At 33.8% G+C, this 17061-nt stretch overlaps 1 protein-coding gene and 1 long non-coding RNA gene across 7 annotated transcripts; both read left to right on the top strand.

Annotated features, from left to right (window-relative positions):
• The first annotated feature begins 213 nt into the window (after nt 1-213).
• LOC130466336 (uncharacterized) lies at nt 214-3548 on the top strand. Of its 2 annotated transcripts, none has more exons than XR_008926483.1 (3): nt 214-963; nt 1380-1484; nt 2545-3548. It is a non-coding gene; the product is annotated as an uncharacterized lncRNA (long non-coding RNA). The 2 variants fall into 2 exon arrangements; XR_008926482.1 differs by having other exon boundaries at nt 244-963; nt 1380-1489; nt 2545-3547.
• Nucleotides 3549-10184: 6636 nt separating this feature from the next.
• On the top strand, nt 10185-14412 carry LOC110793896 (uncharacterized). Of its 5 annotated transcripts, none has more exons than XR_008926481.1 (5): nt 10185-10499; nt 10584-10708; nt 10800-10900; nt 12269-12404; nt 13539-14412. XR_008926481.1 is itself a non-coding variant. In XM_056835247.1 (3 exons), the coding sequence occupies exons 2-3, from the start codon at nt 12327-12329 to the stop codon at nt 14312-14314; spliced, it is 315 nt and encodes a 104-aa protein (XP_056691225.1). In that variant the 5' UTR covers nt 10189-10499; nt 12269-12326; the 3' UTR covers nt 14315-14412. The 5 variants fall into 5 exon arrangements, 2 of the variants coding, with proteins under 2 accessions (XP_056691225.1, XP_056691226.1); XR_008926480.1 differs by having other exon boundaries at nt 10187-10499; nt 12269-13772; nt 14078-14412; XR_002534826.2 differs by having other exon boundaries at nt 10187-10499; nt 12269-14412.
• The last annotated feature ends 2649 nt before the right edge of the window (nt 14413-17061 follow it).

The raw sequence follows: 17061 nt of genomic DNA, 5'->3' as shown, positions 1-17061 counted from the left end.
AACAGCACAGAGGTAAGTTTTTACATATTTGCTGTGGGAATTTCAGCCGTGATATAATAACAATGATCATTCTCTAGTATATGCTAAATATTACTCAATAACTTAGTAGGAAACTAAGTATATTATGACTTATAGAGATACCCAGAATGAGCAAATTAGAGGCATAACACTCACACTTTGGAGGCAAGGGTATTTAGCGAGAATGAAAGGTTCTAGTAATACAAAGAATAGTGCAGCTTAGAGAACATCTCCATCAACCTTATATGGGTGACACCGTGACATACACCAAGTATAAGTTAAGTGATGGCCTGGTAACTATAAGCATTACCTTCCAATTTGCAAGAGTGAGTTAAGTGATGGTAAGTATACAACTTGAGGCGCTATATCAAAGCGTCGCCTAACTTAGCTCCTACAAGGAAAGACGTGCATAAAAAAGCCGTAATGAAGTATTTTTAACCTCCTCTATTTCTCTGAAAGCCTAAATCACTACTCCAACCTCCCAGTCTCCGACGCACGTTCCAGTTCCGATCTCTGAACAACTTCTGATTCCAGCCCCTAATTCTTCCGATTGTCGACTTCAATACTCTTTCACTTTGAATTTTGGTTATAATTTCGTTGGTAATTTTATAGTCCGTGGAGTAAAATTGCAATTTTAATACAGTTTCCAATTTGATTTGATCTCGAATTTCGCAGGTGGTTCTTCTTATTATCGACTTCTATGTGGTACCCTTACACTAAGAATTTCGGTTATAATTTCGCTAGTAATTTCTATGGTTTATAGAGTATCAATTTTAATTTTAATTACAATTTCCAATTTGAATTGATCTTGAATTTCGCTGGTAACTTCACTTCAAATTTATGTGGTAGTTTATTGTTTCTCCAATTTCTCTTTTGATCTAAATTTTGCATTTTCAGCGACGAATATTCGGTGCCTGGTAATTTTTTTTGTAGAGCTTCATACTGGTAATTCAGGATCCCTTTGTTCATTAAATTCTTTTACTGTTTTATATACTTCATGTGTTTCTGATTTGTGCTTCATCTGAAAATTCGCTATTATGGTTAATTATTTATGCTAATCTAGTTGGTCTGTAAGGTTTATATTTACCTACAGTAGAGAGTAAATTTGTGGTAAATTCAATTGTGATTGTATTTATTCAAGTTGTGTTTTGAGCAACATAGTCATTGATTTCTCTTATGACGAAAAGTAAGTTTATAATTTGAATTTTAATCATTCAGAAGTAAGTGATTATTATTTAGTAAGGCAAGTTTTCGGAATGATGGTGATATAATTGGTATTACGAGTCTTGAGCAAAGTAATACTCCATAGTCCGTATGTTGGTTTGTTGATTTCATTTGCTTGTTTTTGGCTATGAGTGCAGACCTTATACACAAGATAACAGCTGTATTTTCTAAAATCTTCAACAACAATACAAATTATGAGATGGTTGTGGTGGAAAATATGAGGCTGCTTTCAAACACTTCATGTCAGGTTCCCTTCTTCCTGTCTTGCAGTTTCGTTTTCGGATAAGTTGTATTGTGACTGTTTTTTCTTTGGAGGCATGGTTTATCATCTATCATGTCCATCTCATATTTCTACTTGTGCCTATCTTGTGTGAATTTGTATTCTTTATGTTCCTTTCCCATTAATCGTGATTTGGGAATGCAAATGCATGGTAAAATTAGTACAACAAAACAATTAATTTTAATTTGAAATCTAATGTTTATTGTTGAGTGCTGAATACATGTTTCATTTTGATTCTTTCTTAAAGAGCTTGGCCTTTGTAATATATTCAAAAAGAAGGAATATGTTGTATAAATTTTGATCAAGATCATGAGAGAGCTCGGCCTTTGCTACATCCTGAAAAATCACAGCCATAACTTTGATTAAGATTAACCCTAAAGTTTACTCTGTTCTCAACCTACATTGATACATGACCACCTATTTGTTAATGATCCTTCCCTTCTTTTTTTACCTTCCCCACCCCTCTAAGAAAGTTGTTTCTGTTTTTTGTGTGCTGAAGACCAGAACAGGTTATGTATTAATATTATGTCAATTTGTTGTTAGTTTAAAATTGATTTTTTGTGTACAACAGGGTTATATAGAGTCCGAAAGCTTAGTTTAATTTGGTATATATTACTCATATTAGTTATTTTAATCAAGTGATTGAAACAAAGGTGCACTTGTAAACTGTAATCATACATTATTGGTAGAGAACCAATTAAGGATATTTCCTATTATTGGAACACTTGTTTTAAGCTTTGGTATATAGAGTCCGAAAGCTTAGTTTAATTTGGTATATATTACTCATATTAGTTATTTTAATCAAGTGATTGAAACAAAGGTGCACTTGTAAACTGTAATCATACATTATTGGTAGAGAACCAATTAAGGATATTTCCTATTATTGGAACACTTGTTTTAAGCTTTGGTATTTGGCTTTACTATCACCAGGGCTAGTTTTGGTGCATAAAATTCAGCCTTGTAGTATCTTAATCTTTAAACAGGTCCCTTTACTAAGTATTGCTTTTTAATTTTTTTGGCAGATTAATTTTCAAATGTTCTCAAGTTGAAAAATGCAGTAGATTGAAGACAGGATGAAACTCATTCCATGAAACTCATTCGAATTTTTAATTCAACTCAATTGTTCATTCCACTAACACTCTAGCAGACAGGATCAATCCAACTAATTGCAAAAATCCAAACCTAACTTGCTTGTTTATCATTAAAACATTAATTACAATATCAAACAAGAACAGGCTTAGCCAAACTTCAAATTAAACAAAATAGACAATCTAAAACCCAAATTTATCCAAGAAAAACAAAAACAATTGAATTCAAATATGAAATTGAATAGAACAAATATTTCAAGATAAAAAAATCACCTGAAAAGAATATTGATTCGTTCAGAGGCGCTACGGCAGTTTTAGCGACGCCGCCGACAACTCCACCAGCGAGAAGCTAAAAGGAATATCACTGACGCTGCTCCTGACATTTCAGCTTCGAACGACAAAACTCAGCAGAAACCCTAATTATTGAAAATTAGGGGAAGATTTAGATCAGCGAAGAAGAAGGAGATGAGATCTGGGGGAAATTGTTGAAATGCGTGAGTGCAAGGGTATGGCGGTGATCGAGAATTTTTTATGGATGAGTGAAAGAGCAGAGGCAAAGGACATAATAGAGAAGAAGGGAGATGGCTAGCTTAAGAAACATGAAAAGTGATCCACAACTTCAGAAGAAGAGAGAAAAGAAAAGGACGAAAAGTAAAGAAAAAAATGAAAAAGTGTTGCACTCGGAGTTTTGAAAGATGAAAAAATGCTTATGAATATTATGTGGATGCCCATTATACCCTTAATATATTTCCGGAATATTCTAGATCTTAGGGTTTATTGTTTCCTAAGCAAACCCTATTATATTGTATGTATATATACCGCATTGTTCATGGAATAAGAAACACAGTTATTCTCTCCCAATTTCTCCTCCCTTATCTCTGTATTTCACAACACGTTATCAGCACCAAAGCTCTACCAACGAGTTCATCTAACCGATATGATTAATGTAGTTTGATGAAATCACAAATATTCCTAGCCGCAAAGGTACGCATGTTGCATATATGATTCATTAAATAAATTTGCTTTGAATGTTCATTTTATTAACCGTCCAATTGGTATGGTGGTAACATATGGATTATTAGTTTGATGAATAAGGTTATTTTCTTATTTTCTAATTGCACTTTGCGAATTTATGTTGCGGCTTGATTTAAATTTTGGATTGATTAGATAGTGATTTCTTGCGGCTTGTTCTAAGTATATCATGCACGTTCACGGTTTTCCAAAATTTAGTTTGGTCTTGCATCTCTATAATATGTGCATAGCCAATAATGATTTATTCATAGCTGAAGATGATTATTTTGCCCGTCGGGTCTGAATAGCAATGCCATGGGATTTACAATTATTTTAATTAGATAGTAATAATTTCGTGATTGATTTTTCTTTGAGGGATAAGTGAAATTACAAATATTTGGTTATTTGTCTTGTTGTCGTCAATCTCTCACTCAGCCAAAGTAATTGGTTATGGTTTGTGGGATTAGAAAAGAAAGTTTATATTAAGCGTCGTAGCAATTCAATTAGATTGCTTTCAAATTAAATATATGAATGTTTATCTTATCCAATTTGATTAGTTTATCGAGTGCAAAATTTTGATGGCTTTATGTGATCATATTGACACGTTGGTATTCTACTTAATATTGTTTGTACAACAAATCGCTCAAGTATATTAAGTGGGATTAATTGCTGCAAGTTTTTCTCTTGGATCCACGACTTTTATGTGTTTATTATGATTATTATCTTAATCATTAGTGACCGGATCGACCTTACTAAAATTGAATTTTAAGGTCTTTGATATTACTGAAAAGAACTACGACATACTTATAATAGCTGTTAGATATTGAAATAAATCCTAAAAGGAATTCGTGAAACATTCAAATAGGAAAACAATACAACATGTCTTTTTCTTCGGCATCACCTCCATGAAGGAATTAAACTTGAATATCTCCTTGATAAAGATCCACAAATTCTTTAGAGTAATCTAAAAGAAAGGTATGACCACCAGAAAACTGTGATAATGTCCCTAACTCGTCATGATCGGTTACATTTAAGACTACAAAACTTTAAGTCTATAAGTGAATATAACTCAGCTATGTTCAAAACTACTTCACAATTGAAATTTTATGGAGAGAAAATTTTTAATGCATAAATGCTGGAGAAAACATATTCTACCTTTCACGCAAATAAAGTTGTCATGTAGACACAATACCATGAAAAAGGATTTAAGAAATATTTTGAACTTATATTTTGTCTCCTTGTGGCTGAGAAAAATAACGAGCTATTGATGAAAAATCATGAATCACGTCCAACTGGTTCTGCTCCATTCCTTGAAGCGAACGTGATATCATATAATGGGAAAGAAAAATACCACACAACAATAGTAGTCGAGGACGTGGTCATAGTCATGGACGTGAGCGTGGATATAAATATGGACGAGGTCGATGTGGTTCTCTCAAGTATTCATATTCCCACCAGAGGTGGGACAAAGATGGTAACAAGCAAAAGAAAGATAAAAATGAGAATGTGAACAATGTATGTTACCACTATGGAGGAAAAGGGCATTGGTCTATTGAAACAAGGAAAGAATTTATGATCATTGACTATATAATATAAGTCTGGACATTGACCATTAAAGGCCCGCAAACCCTTTTGGGGAAGTACAAGAAAATATGACCTAGAAAACTATAATAGTTTCTAAATCTTGTTGTCAAGATACCCTACATTTCTCTCATGAAACTAGTGTGGTTCTGCAGACACGATATGTTTGAGAGAGATTTAAGAGTGTTTTTAAATAGTTATATATTGTCTCTCTGGTGGATGGGATAAATAACGAAATCCTGAAGAAAAGTATTATGATCAAGTTCAATTAGGTAAACCATTCCCAGAAGTGAATGACAAAATTGTATGACTATAAATAATGAAAATGATGTCAATAGTCATGATCGAGAATGTGAAAGTAAAATATTGTAGAACCATGGGTGAATGAATTAGTATGAATGAAATTTCAAAATACACATATACACACCGGAAGTGAGATTGTAATGATGGAAAGCATGTACAAGTTAATGATGAGAAAACTCAAATTTTATATATTTTTGGTTGGTTGCGGAGAAAAGATAAATAAATATTGGGCCCATTACACCAAAATATCTTGTTGATCTTTATTATCACTCATCAACGGAGAATAAATTGTAGATAAACATGGTGTATGAAGATATTGAAAGAATATGTCTAGTAGACATTGTAGCGCGCTCTCCGAACTAAATTTATACAGAAATACATGCAAGGATTAGGGGGAGATAGCTCTCAACATAATAAAATTAGTAGTATATGATCAAGATTATAATTCAATTATCTTGAATTTGGTACAAATATGAAATATGTGTTCATATTTTATTGACTCGCTTTATGAGCATGAGTACAAGACTACATTCTGGAGAAGATACTTTTGTGATATGTACCAAAATTGTAATGGATACTCCTGAAGAGTACCATCTATCTTCCATAAGTTTTGTTTAGATTGTCTTGCCGTTAAAATTGAGACACCAGTTTGTGTCGTTATATCACATCACAATATGTTCAAATTATAGTATTTTATAATTACAGTGATCACTTTGAGAAGATAACCAACAGTTATCGAATGAAATATTTTATATGATATTATATACGCATGATGTGATAATCCAGGCCATCCGAGTTTAAGAAAACCCGTTATGAGAATTTGAAAATTCTTATCAAATAAAATTTTATGTGCTGACACTCCCTCATATGTTGTATATATTCAAAGGCAGGACAAAATGATGAGGTTGAGTTGTATTTCAATCGAATAGTTATAATGAATCGATTGAGAAAATAAATACAAGAGATATTAATGATTTTGAAAAAATTGTATAATGATAGGTGATTGAAAGTTCACCATGATAGTAAGTGACCCGAAGTTCACCAGAATGGTAGTAGGAGACTTGAAGATCACCAATAAGTTTACAAGTGTTTTTGTGATTGATTTAAGTATCATAAATAAGCATCATAAATCTCTTGATTGGGGCAATCATACGTCAGCACGAAAAGAGAAAGTATGAAGAAAACAACTGCATATTATATCTACTCCCCATAATCAATGTTGGTCTCCAGAAGAGAACAAAAGTATGTAATATTTATCAAAATACACGTTGAAAAGTATATTAGTTGGTGAAACTTTATGCCCCATAACATATTGAAAATATTTTCCCAACTTAGGGGGAGACGAAAAAAAAAAAATAAGTTGGCAAAATTGAAAGATAGTAAATTGATCCCCATATGAGAAAGCGTACATGCCAACTTTATGTCCTCGAAGTATGTTTGGACATAAATATCTATGACTTAATTATGTTAAGTTTTATAATGTCTAGAGACATAAAGGTATATGACAGTCATAGTGCTCGATGTTACATATATTAAGTGTTGAGAATTATATATCTTGTCAATATTTATTTAAATATATACACCTGAAGTGTAGATTATATATACGGTTCCAACATAGTGACTATATGAAAAGGATGGCAAGATAATGCAGTTGATGATATTTTTGAAAATAAAGAAAACACTATTAATTATATAGTGTATGAAATACCCTTGAAGTGGTATAGATATCTGAACAATAATAGATGGCCCGTGAGAAAAAATGAATGGTACCTATTGAATAAGTATTCAGATATCATTGATGAATAGCATGCAAAATATATGTTGAATAATTTTGATGATACCGGTAGGTGATGGAACCGTAATATAATGCATATGCGAGAAATAATGGATTTTGAATAGGGGATCGTAAATCTATGTCTGTTTCGATGTAGACATAACTATAATGATCAAATGAGCTCATGGACCTGAAGTCCAACAAGTTATGGATTTGAAATATCCACACTGTACAGTGTTTTGCATTTGAGTCTTACATTCATATACATGTGTAGTTAATAGGTTAATGCATCATTCATCATACATTTAGATTGTTTTATGTTTTATCATGGTATGATGTAGAATTATCTAGTTATAATTTCATATAACATGTTTCAAAAATATTATGATGTCGTATATGAAATGTGAATCCAAAGAATAGTAAGACGGATTTGCAACTTTATGGAAATTTATAAGATGAGATTCTTGCTTCATTGGGCTATTAGTTGCAAAAGAAATATAGTACCGATTTAATAGTATGTTGTGAATCATGCAAATAAGAAAAGTTCCTGAAGAACTTATACATGATGTTCTTAAACATCTAGCCCTGTGAGTTTTGCATATGAATATCACAACACGTTGATGAGATATTATCAAAATTTTAAAAGAGTATTTTTGAAATGACAATTCAACCTGAAGTTTGAGTACAGAGTTATGAAATACACATATTCAATTATTCAAAGAAGAATTCTTGTACAAATATGAATCATCTTAAAATATAAGATAAAAGTATGTAATGTCCTTATGATAAATTTTATTTTATGGTCCAGAAGAACCATAGTATAAATAACATTATTAGCTATATTATACCTCCAAGTTGGACGATGATATTGTTATTTATCTATAATTTTAATGACCAAAGAAAGTTTGATCATTATTGATTGAAAACTACCATTTATGACCTCCAGAAGAAGGTATATATGTCCAATATGTATGGATAAGTTTCATACAAGAAAATGTATCTATCTAAGGTGAAGCTAAAGTATTATGCATCGAGAAACTCGAAAACAAACGTATCGAATGAGATAGAGAAAAACAAATGATCTTACAGGTATTATTTTCAAAGCATTGGTGATAAAGATATTCAGTTCATCTGTTCAAGTGGAAAATTGGAGATTCAGGTTAAATTTTGAGAATCAATTTTCAAGGAACTCCATGCTGCTACATTTGAGAAGTTACTCAACAATATTGGATCGATTGCACCAGAAGATTTCAAATGATGTATTCATCAGGGGGAGAAATACGTGTTGCACTCTTTTTCCCTTAACCAAGGTTTTGTCCCACTGGGTTTTCCTGGTAAGGTTTTTAACGAGGCAACATCTCAAGCGTATTATGAAGAATGATGTACTCTTTTTCCTTCACTAGGTTTTTATCCCACAGGGTTTTCCTAGTAAGGTTTTAACGAGGCATAATCTTCAATAATGGACATCCAAGGGGGAGTGTTATGAATATTATGTGGATGCCCATTATACCCTTAATATATTTCCGGAATATTCTAGATCTTAGGGTTTATTGTTTCATAAGCAAACCCTATTATATTGTATGTATATATACCGCATTGTTCATGGAATAAGAAACACAGTTATTCTCTCCCAATTTCTCCTCCCTTATCTCTGTATTTCACAACATAAGAAACTGATTTTGAAAAGTAAAAATAAAAAATGAAAAGAAATTCGGTTAAGGAAAAAGTAAAAAAAAAAAAACTTCAGAAACTGGTTTTGAAAGATCTTCGGTTCCCTTGATTCTTTCTTAAATATAAATATTATCTAAGAAACCATATATCTCAGTTATAAAGTTTCTTATATTTTTCTAAGAAACCACACTTCTAAGATAATTGGTTTCTTTATCTGAGAAACCTAATAAGTGACTTATGCAGTGCCCTAGCAATGGTTTCTTAGCCCATTTTTGTAGTAGTCTTGTTTGTCGTGATCTAGTAAATAAAGTCCATTGACTAATCTAGCAGATCCATAAAACATCTCTTTAAAATAAAACGAGCAACTATTGTCTTTTATTAAAAAGGTAAATCCCTTAGCATCTACGCAAGAAACAGAAATGATATTTTTAGTAAGACTTGGAACATGGAAACACTCTTCCAGTCTATAACCAAAATACCTGAAGATGGAACGATCGTTCCGTTCTTCTTATCTTCCTTAAGCTTCAAGCAATCTCTCTTCCAATGCCCCTTCTTCTTACAGTAGAAGCATTCAGATTCAGAAGTGGGTTGGTTTACCTTCTTCTTTTCAGACTTGGTGCCGCCAGTTTTCTTAGTTAGGTTGGCCTTCTTGCCACCTTTATTAGCATTCATCTTCTTACCAGATTTCTTGAACTTACCCCCACGCACCATAAGCACATCTTGCTTATCACTTTTGAGCGTCTTTTCAGCGGTCTTCAGCATACCGTGAAGCTCATTGAGCGTTTTATCCAGACTATTCATACTGTAGTTCAGCTTGAACTGATCATACCCGCTATGAAGAGAATGGAGGATGGTGTCTACAACCATTTCCTGAGAGAACTGCTGATCCAGCCGACTCATATTCTCAATGAGTCCAATCATTTTGAGAACATGTGGACTTACGGGCTCGCCCTTCTTGAGCTTAGTGTCAAGAATTTTTCAATGAGTCTCGAATCTTTCGACTCGAGCTAGATCCTGGAACATGTTCTTTAACTCACTGATTATCGTGAAAGCATCACTAGTAGAAAAAACTCCATTTGCAACCCCTCGGTTGCAACTCTCCCTCATTGACCTTGCTGCAACTACATGTAGTCAACGCGGGTCAATGCATTAAATGAAAAATTTCCAACTCTGTTCCTAATAAAACGCTGCGACAATGAAAAAAAATTAAAACAAAATATTGCAGCGCGTGAAATTGCATTTTCTGCGATAAACGCTGCAAAATAACCCTTCAGATCTAGAATCCCCTTATCCAAGACATAAAGACCTCCTCCCAACCTCTCACTCTTCTCTCACAATCTCTCACTCTAATTCCCTCCCCTATTCCATAATCTTCCAAGATCTAACTTTTATTCAATTCTGCTTTGATAATGTCGACCAGAGAATTGAAATCGAAAAATCAATTCAAATCTAAGAAGTTGGATACAAGAAGTTATGTGTTTTCTAAAAATTGGAAGATATAGGTTCCCGGCCGTCGAGGTGATTGATTTTCTTCAACCTACTCCGAATTGTAAGTCCTTAGATCTCCTGTTTTTTAATCTTTAGCTTTACATAATATTTGGTACTTATGATTATTTGTGTATTATTTTGACAGATCTACTTGATTTCCGAAACCGCCAGTCACCGGAGAACGACAAGTATGGAGAACGACAAGATATTCGAGGGCGAGTTTCCCGATGCCGGCTTACGGTGTTGCCGCAAGATCCTAACTCCTCACAGGTTTGTTCGTCTTTCTCTCTCTTGTTAAATCTTATTTCCTTTCTTACCTAGTTTTTGCCCTAACTTGTTGTTTTGAATAAAATTGAAATAGATCTTGAAAAGTTGACGATATGAGAAAGATGCTTGAAGATGAAGCTTGTGTGCTTTGTGAAATACATACGAAAGTCGAGCAGGCGATGAGGATTCACCAAGGTATTCATTTTTGGAATAATTTGTGCTTAATTGTTGTTGATCTGTATTTTTATGGCTATTTAATTAATTTATCTGGTATTTTTGTTATTGTTGTTATTTTAGAGTGTTTTTTCATAATAATCAGGATTATATTCTGGTGCTTACTACTTGTATATTTTCTGAATGTGTGTGAATTGTGCCCTGCTCATTTTGCTACTATTAATTTGATGTTTGTAGTTGTTAGAATATGTTGCCATAAAACCTCTGTGTGCAGCATGTTCTTTGGAAAATTTCCTCAGTTTGTATTTGTGTGGTGGGGCAGAAAGTGGGTTAATTTAAGGTGGGTAGGAATTGCCAGTTCCATCTTCATTGAGGGGTTTTAGTGCATCTATCAGTCTTGAATCTGATATGTTGTTACTAATTGGTTACTAGACCTGATTTTCTTTTTGTTATCGCTTTTCTCATTACTTAACTGGTATGCAAAACACTATTTCCTCGATATGGATCGAATTAAAGTCTGGTGAAGAAACTGAACTTGTAACTATTATATGAGTTGATAATTTCTTGAAAAGCAGGCAAGTGTAAGAATAGATAAGTTCACTAATATTTACACAGTATTTTCCGCTAGATTAGGGGTTATGGGACTTGAGTCCAATTCTCTCAATTTGGTTATTTCAAGTCGTATACTTGTAACTTGTATCTTATATGATATTCTATACTCTAGGATAACTACGTTATCTTCAACAGTTTTTCTTCCTTCCCCTAAGTTAAGTTACTCTTCCGTACTCTTGGCTATTGTATGAAGTACATGTTAACTACGAGCATACCAAAGGAGCGTTTCTCTTGGTATTATACGTGATTTATGTCAACCTATCATTCCATTGTTCATTCGGTGGGAGTATGGAACACATTTTTTCCAAATACTTCCCTTGGCGAAAATTGTACTTGCCTTGCTGTGTTGTTGGTTATTTCTTGGCAAAAGTTGTTGCAACAGTTTTGTAACTCTATTGACAAATAAAAGATGTCATTTATCTCAATTTAGAGTTTGGGCTTCGGAGCTTGTCGGGGTTCGTAACAGAGATGCTATAAATAGTGTTGTAAATATGTTTCCTATTTCTCCCTGTTATGATGGTGTTAACTTAGAAATGAACATAGCCACTATCTAATCATAAGTTCATAACCACTGAAGTACAATAGCAACATTCTTTTCGTCGGAAACAAGCTGATAAAAAATTAAAGAGAGTTTCTCTCTGCTAAGATAAATTTTTAAATTAGATCTTCTTACAGATATAGCTCGATTCATATGTTGATCTTCTGATTTTTAATCTTTAGCTTTACATATTTTTTTGGTAATTTTGATAATTTATTATCTGTGCATTACTTTGACAGATCTACTTGATTTCCCTGAACGCTAATCACTGGAGAACGACAAGTATGAAGAAGAAGTATGGACATCAACAAGATCTTCGAGGGCGAGTTTCCTGATGTTTACGGTGTCGCCGCTATCAAAGATCCTAACTCCCAGGTTTTTTCGTTTTTCTCTATCAAAGATACTTGGAGAACGACAAGTATGAAGAAGATTCGCTGATTTGATTGCTGAATTGTTGGTGATATATTGTTCTTCGTTTTTCTTGTTAATTTGATGAAAATCTGGTGGGTTCTGTTAATTTACAAAATGCAATTTAAAACAAAAATCTACAACTAAGTCGAAATCCTTCTTCATGATATGGGGAAAACCCTATGTTAAACTGATTCGGGTCATTTTAGGGTTTAATTTGTTTTTATTTAGGTCGATGTATTGAATTTTTGGTCAAATTGGTTTGGGTTCTTGGATTTCTTATATTTTTGAAGGAGATAGTCTTCATCCAGTGTGACTATGGTCAGTCATGTGGTGGTATGTGGGGAAGGGCTGGAGGGGGAAGATGAGAAGGAGATAGAGGGAGAGATACACGAAAGAGGAGGGAGGGTGCAGGGTAAGGGGTGTTGTATCGGTTGATATGGGCTTGCAGAAGGTGTTTCAGGAGGGAAGAAGAGGTTGGAGTTGTGGCAGCGATTTCAACTTCAGTACTTGCTTTAAGCGCAAATTTTTATAAACATCATTTATTAATCTTATTTTGACATAGTCATCTAGCATATGAAGCATGAGATGCATTCCTAGTTTCCTACTTGCTAAGAGGTATTCAATGCTGCATTGATATTTTATAATGGTCGATAATGTTGTACGCACAAACTCATATTTATATTGTACATCAGCATTGGTTAGCCAGTATGCCCCTAATTATAAGCTCCAACCTTCTTACTGATTATTGCCAGGAAGTCTAGTCTTCGTTGGAATTCACTAATATACTTTCTTAGGAGACTTTGGTCTAATTAAAAAATCCTTCAGTGTTTTAGTAGGAAAATTCCTTTAGCAATGATGTTGGTGGAATTTTATTGGCATGGACAACCTACATGTAGTCCCGTGTATGGTTTTGTTGATAGTCTCTGTCATTGAAAAACTTCTTTTGTTTGCTGCTGTGAACTGTAACCCAAGATCGTTTACTTGTTAGGCCACTGTAACTCTGTCAGTCAAGTGGTATTTGAAATTGCCTGATATGTAGATACATTGCTTCATAGTAGCTCGACTGCTAGATAATGACAATGCCTTCTACATTTTCAGGAACACCCTTAAAGTATATGGAGTATTTTTGATTTTGAGATGCATGAGCGTTCTTAATTGACCCACCATGCTCAGAAAAGTCTAAATGTCTTAAAAAGAATCATATAGTTTTTTCTTCATCTCTACTAAATCGTTATATATCATCAACAAACATATTGTGGGAAAGAATAAATCTTTAATGCTGAATTGGAGGTGTTTTTGGAAAGTGGATTACCTTCTTCAATCATCAAAAAGGTACTCATCTAAACTCCCTCCGTTTGTTTGAAGTTAACATTTTACAGTGCTGAGCAAACTGAACATAGATAATTGTATTATATAAAAGAAATTCATAGAAGTCAAGTTATTCCGTAATTAAAAACATAAACAAATAAGAATTTTTTGTGTTGTTTGATGTGGAGATAATATTTAGGGCTAGTTATGTTCCTTAGGATTTGTTGCTGGTGCCTGTTGTTTTTACTTCGTCTGTTTTTGCTTTCTGCTGTGTGTTACTGGTTGATGTTGGTTGATGTTGTTGGTGCTGCATCTGCTTGTTCCTGCAGTTTTTGGCTGCTGTTGAGGCTGTTTTGGTGCTGGTTGCAGTCTACCCAGCTTCTCCAGGTGCTGCTGCAAGAGTGCTGGGTGTGGGTTGTACTCCTGATCTAGTCTGTTCTGCAGGGAGTGCCCTGGGGTGTGTGCAGTTAGGTATGCATGAATGGGTTGTTATGTTGTTGCTGTGTACAGTCTGGCCTTATGTATTGCTTTTCACCTTTGTTGTGTTTGTAATGTTTGGTTGTTAAGGAGTGGTCTGTACTCTAACCTTTTATGGTGTTCCTTGTTTGGATTCATGGTTCCTACCTTTTGGTAATAAATTTTGCTAATTTGCCAAAAAAAAAAAAAAAAACAATGCATTATTACTGTAGTGCTTTTTTTTTTTGTAAAATAAATGTACTATTCACAGCGCGCACTATTAAGTGAACGTTGTAATAGCCCGCCCATAACAAGCCGCTTGCTTATCACGCTTGGCCTATATTTAATCAGCTAAACTCAAACCAGCAGATCAAAGCCTCACTATAACATACCGGTAATTACAACAATTAATAGTAATCCAACGCAAAATAATAATAAAGATTTACATTCAACCCAAAATATCAAACTTCAATAAAGCTCAAATTACACTTGAGCAACTTAGAACACAATCTTTAATCATTTCCGCCATGACACAAGCAAACCTTGCATTAATCTCTAAACATTCCTTTGCCATTTTACATAAACATGATCATCCCAACCTGCAAAACATTTTAACACTGCCCCCACCAGGACAGGTTCAGAGAACAAAATCAGGAAATCGAGTACACACTGTCTAACCTTAAATACATTTTATAGGTGGCTCAAATAGCTTTAGTTTTTGTTTCATGATTATTTTGGAAATCACTTCACTTGTTCAAATCACATTACTTAGAAAACATTGTTTGACAGAAGCATCAAAATTCCTTTGAAATTCGTTTCACGATTTCACGAAGCCATTATCCCTTCAATCAATAGTTTAGAACACGAAATATCCACATATCATAATCTCCTCACATAACTTCCAAATTCACAATTCATCAAAAGTTAGTCTCATGACTTATGACTCATCTAATTATTTTCATATTCTTGATCATTTCCAACCATACTTCATCTAACGCTTACTCATATCGACAACCCATATATTTCTTCAAATGTAACCTTTTTCAATCCATGAAATATGCCACAAAGTAAAACTCATAATATATACATTCTTAACTCAATGTAACACTTATTGCCACAACATTGCCAAGTTTTTCTTCGCAATATTCTTGCAGACATAATTCCAATACTAGGTTCATTATGTTCAAATATACACATGGTATCATTTCACTCACCAAACCAACATGGCTCTAATAGGTAGTATACACTCAATAATAACATATTAATTTATGGCCGGGGAAAGAGAATACGAATTATGATAATCATGACCGACTGACTCTAAAACTATGGGGGTCGTCACCCTCCTACTAACCAATATGCTTGCAAGTCTAATCAGGACGGCAGCTGCAAGTATCGAACTTGCCTGCAAGACGGCAGCTACGAGAATTTAACTCGCCTGCAAGACGACAGCTACGAGCATTTCACTCACCTGCAAGACGGCAGCTACGAGCATTTCACTCGCCTGCAAGACGGCAGCTACGAGTATTTCACTCGCCTGTAAATAAGATGCTTATCACTAACGCATGTGAGCATCACGCCACACATACACAGCTAATTTCCCATACATAATTACTTTGATGCTAATCTATATAATTTCGTTCTCAAAACTTAAGTTTCATTCCCTCAATCATGTATCAGCTTCTTTATCATTTCTACATATCTTGTCACAATCGCCTTTGATTCAATTAATTGAATTCATGAATTTTAGTTACCATACACATAGACAATTCACATAAATGTTACCTTGAGTTAGACTCATTAGATATTTCTCTATTTACCATTCGTCAACTTATGAAAAACCGAACTCCATATTAAGACAATTCTATGTTCGAGTTTAATGTAACTCCTAACCTAGCTTGCTAGTATATTATTTTACCACAACAAAATTACCATTGCCTTCTAAATATTAATCATTTTTGTAGTATGATTCAATGTTATAGTACTCAAACTGCAATCATTATTTATTCCTAGTTATTAAGTTTAACTAGGTGAGCTTAGTGTGCCTGAAATGAGTCTTTGATGAGTGAAATTTATGTCACTCATAGGGTAGTAATTTAGGCATTATTTGAGTCGGTTTTATTCTATTTTTAACATTTTTTGTCTTTACTTTACTTGATTTCTTATTTTGATTATTTATAACTTAGTTTAGCGTCTTTAGCTATTTTTGTTACTTTTTAAGTATTATTTTCCTAATTTATTTATTTTCTTGTTTCGATAATTTTATAGTTTAATTAATTTAGTTTTCGTTATTAATTTTCTATTTTAATTTTTATTTCTATTTTTATTATTATTATTATTATTATTATTATTATTTATTTATTTATTTATTTTATTTTTCTATTTCTGGTTTCTCTCCTATTTTCCTTTTTTATTTTGTGTACGTACATGTTGTTTGGGAATCGGAATACAAGCCCGGTCAAGAAAAGTCAACGGCTCAAAGAACAACAAGCTACAACAAGGCAATACTCCTATCCTACACCACCCCATTCCTTATCCTGCACCACACACAATTGCCACCCTTTCTTCCATAAACACCAAGCCAGCCACCTTTCACCACAACCTCAGCCCACCGCAACTCCAACACCTCCTCCTCACCACCTTCGCACAACCAACCTACAACACCAACTTCACCGCCCAACTCCATCTCCATCTTACCTCACACAACCACGCATCACAGAAACTCCAATAATGCAGCAGCAACAGCCGGACACAACCAGTGCAAAATCGCAAACAAAATCACCAAAATCGTTGCCCAAAACAGAGAAAAAAACAGAGGAATTGGGTTCGTTCGAACCGTAATTATGTTCAAACGAACCGA

Source organism: Spinacia oleracea, chromosome 1 (genome assembly GCF_020520425.1).
Source record: "Spinacia oleracea cultivar Varoflay chromosome 1, BTI_SOV_V1, whole genome shotgun sequence".
Taxonomy (NCBI): Eukaryota; Viridiplantae; Streptophyta; class Magnoliopsida; order Caryophyllales; family Amaranthaceae; genus Spinacia; species Spinacia oleracea.
This window is presented reverse-complemented; position numbering and strand designations above follow the sequence as displayed.

Bases quoted from the DNA above. Each gene is read 5' to 3' on its own strand.
- LOC110793896 (XM_056835247.1), top strand. From the start codon at position 12,327: ATGGACATCAACAAGATCTTCGAGGGCGAGTTTCCTGATGTTTACGGT. The intron at 12,405-14,077 runs GTTTTTTCGTTT...TTGTTCCTGCAG, and splicing joins TCAAAGATCCTAACTCCCAG to TTTTTGGCTGCTGTTGAGGC.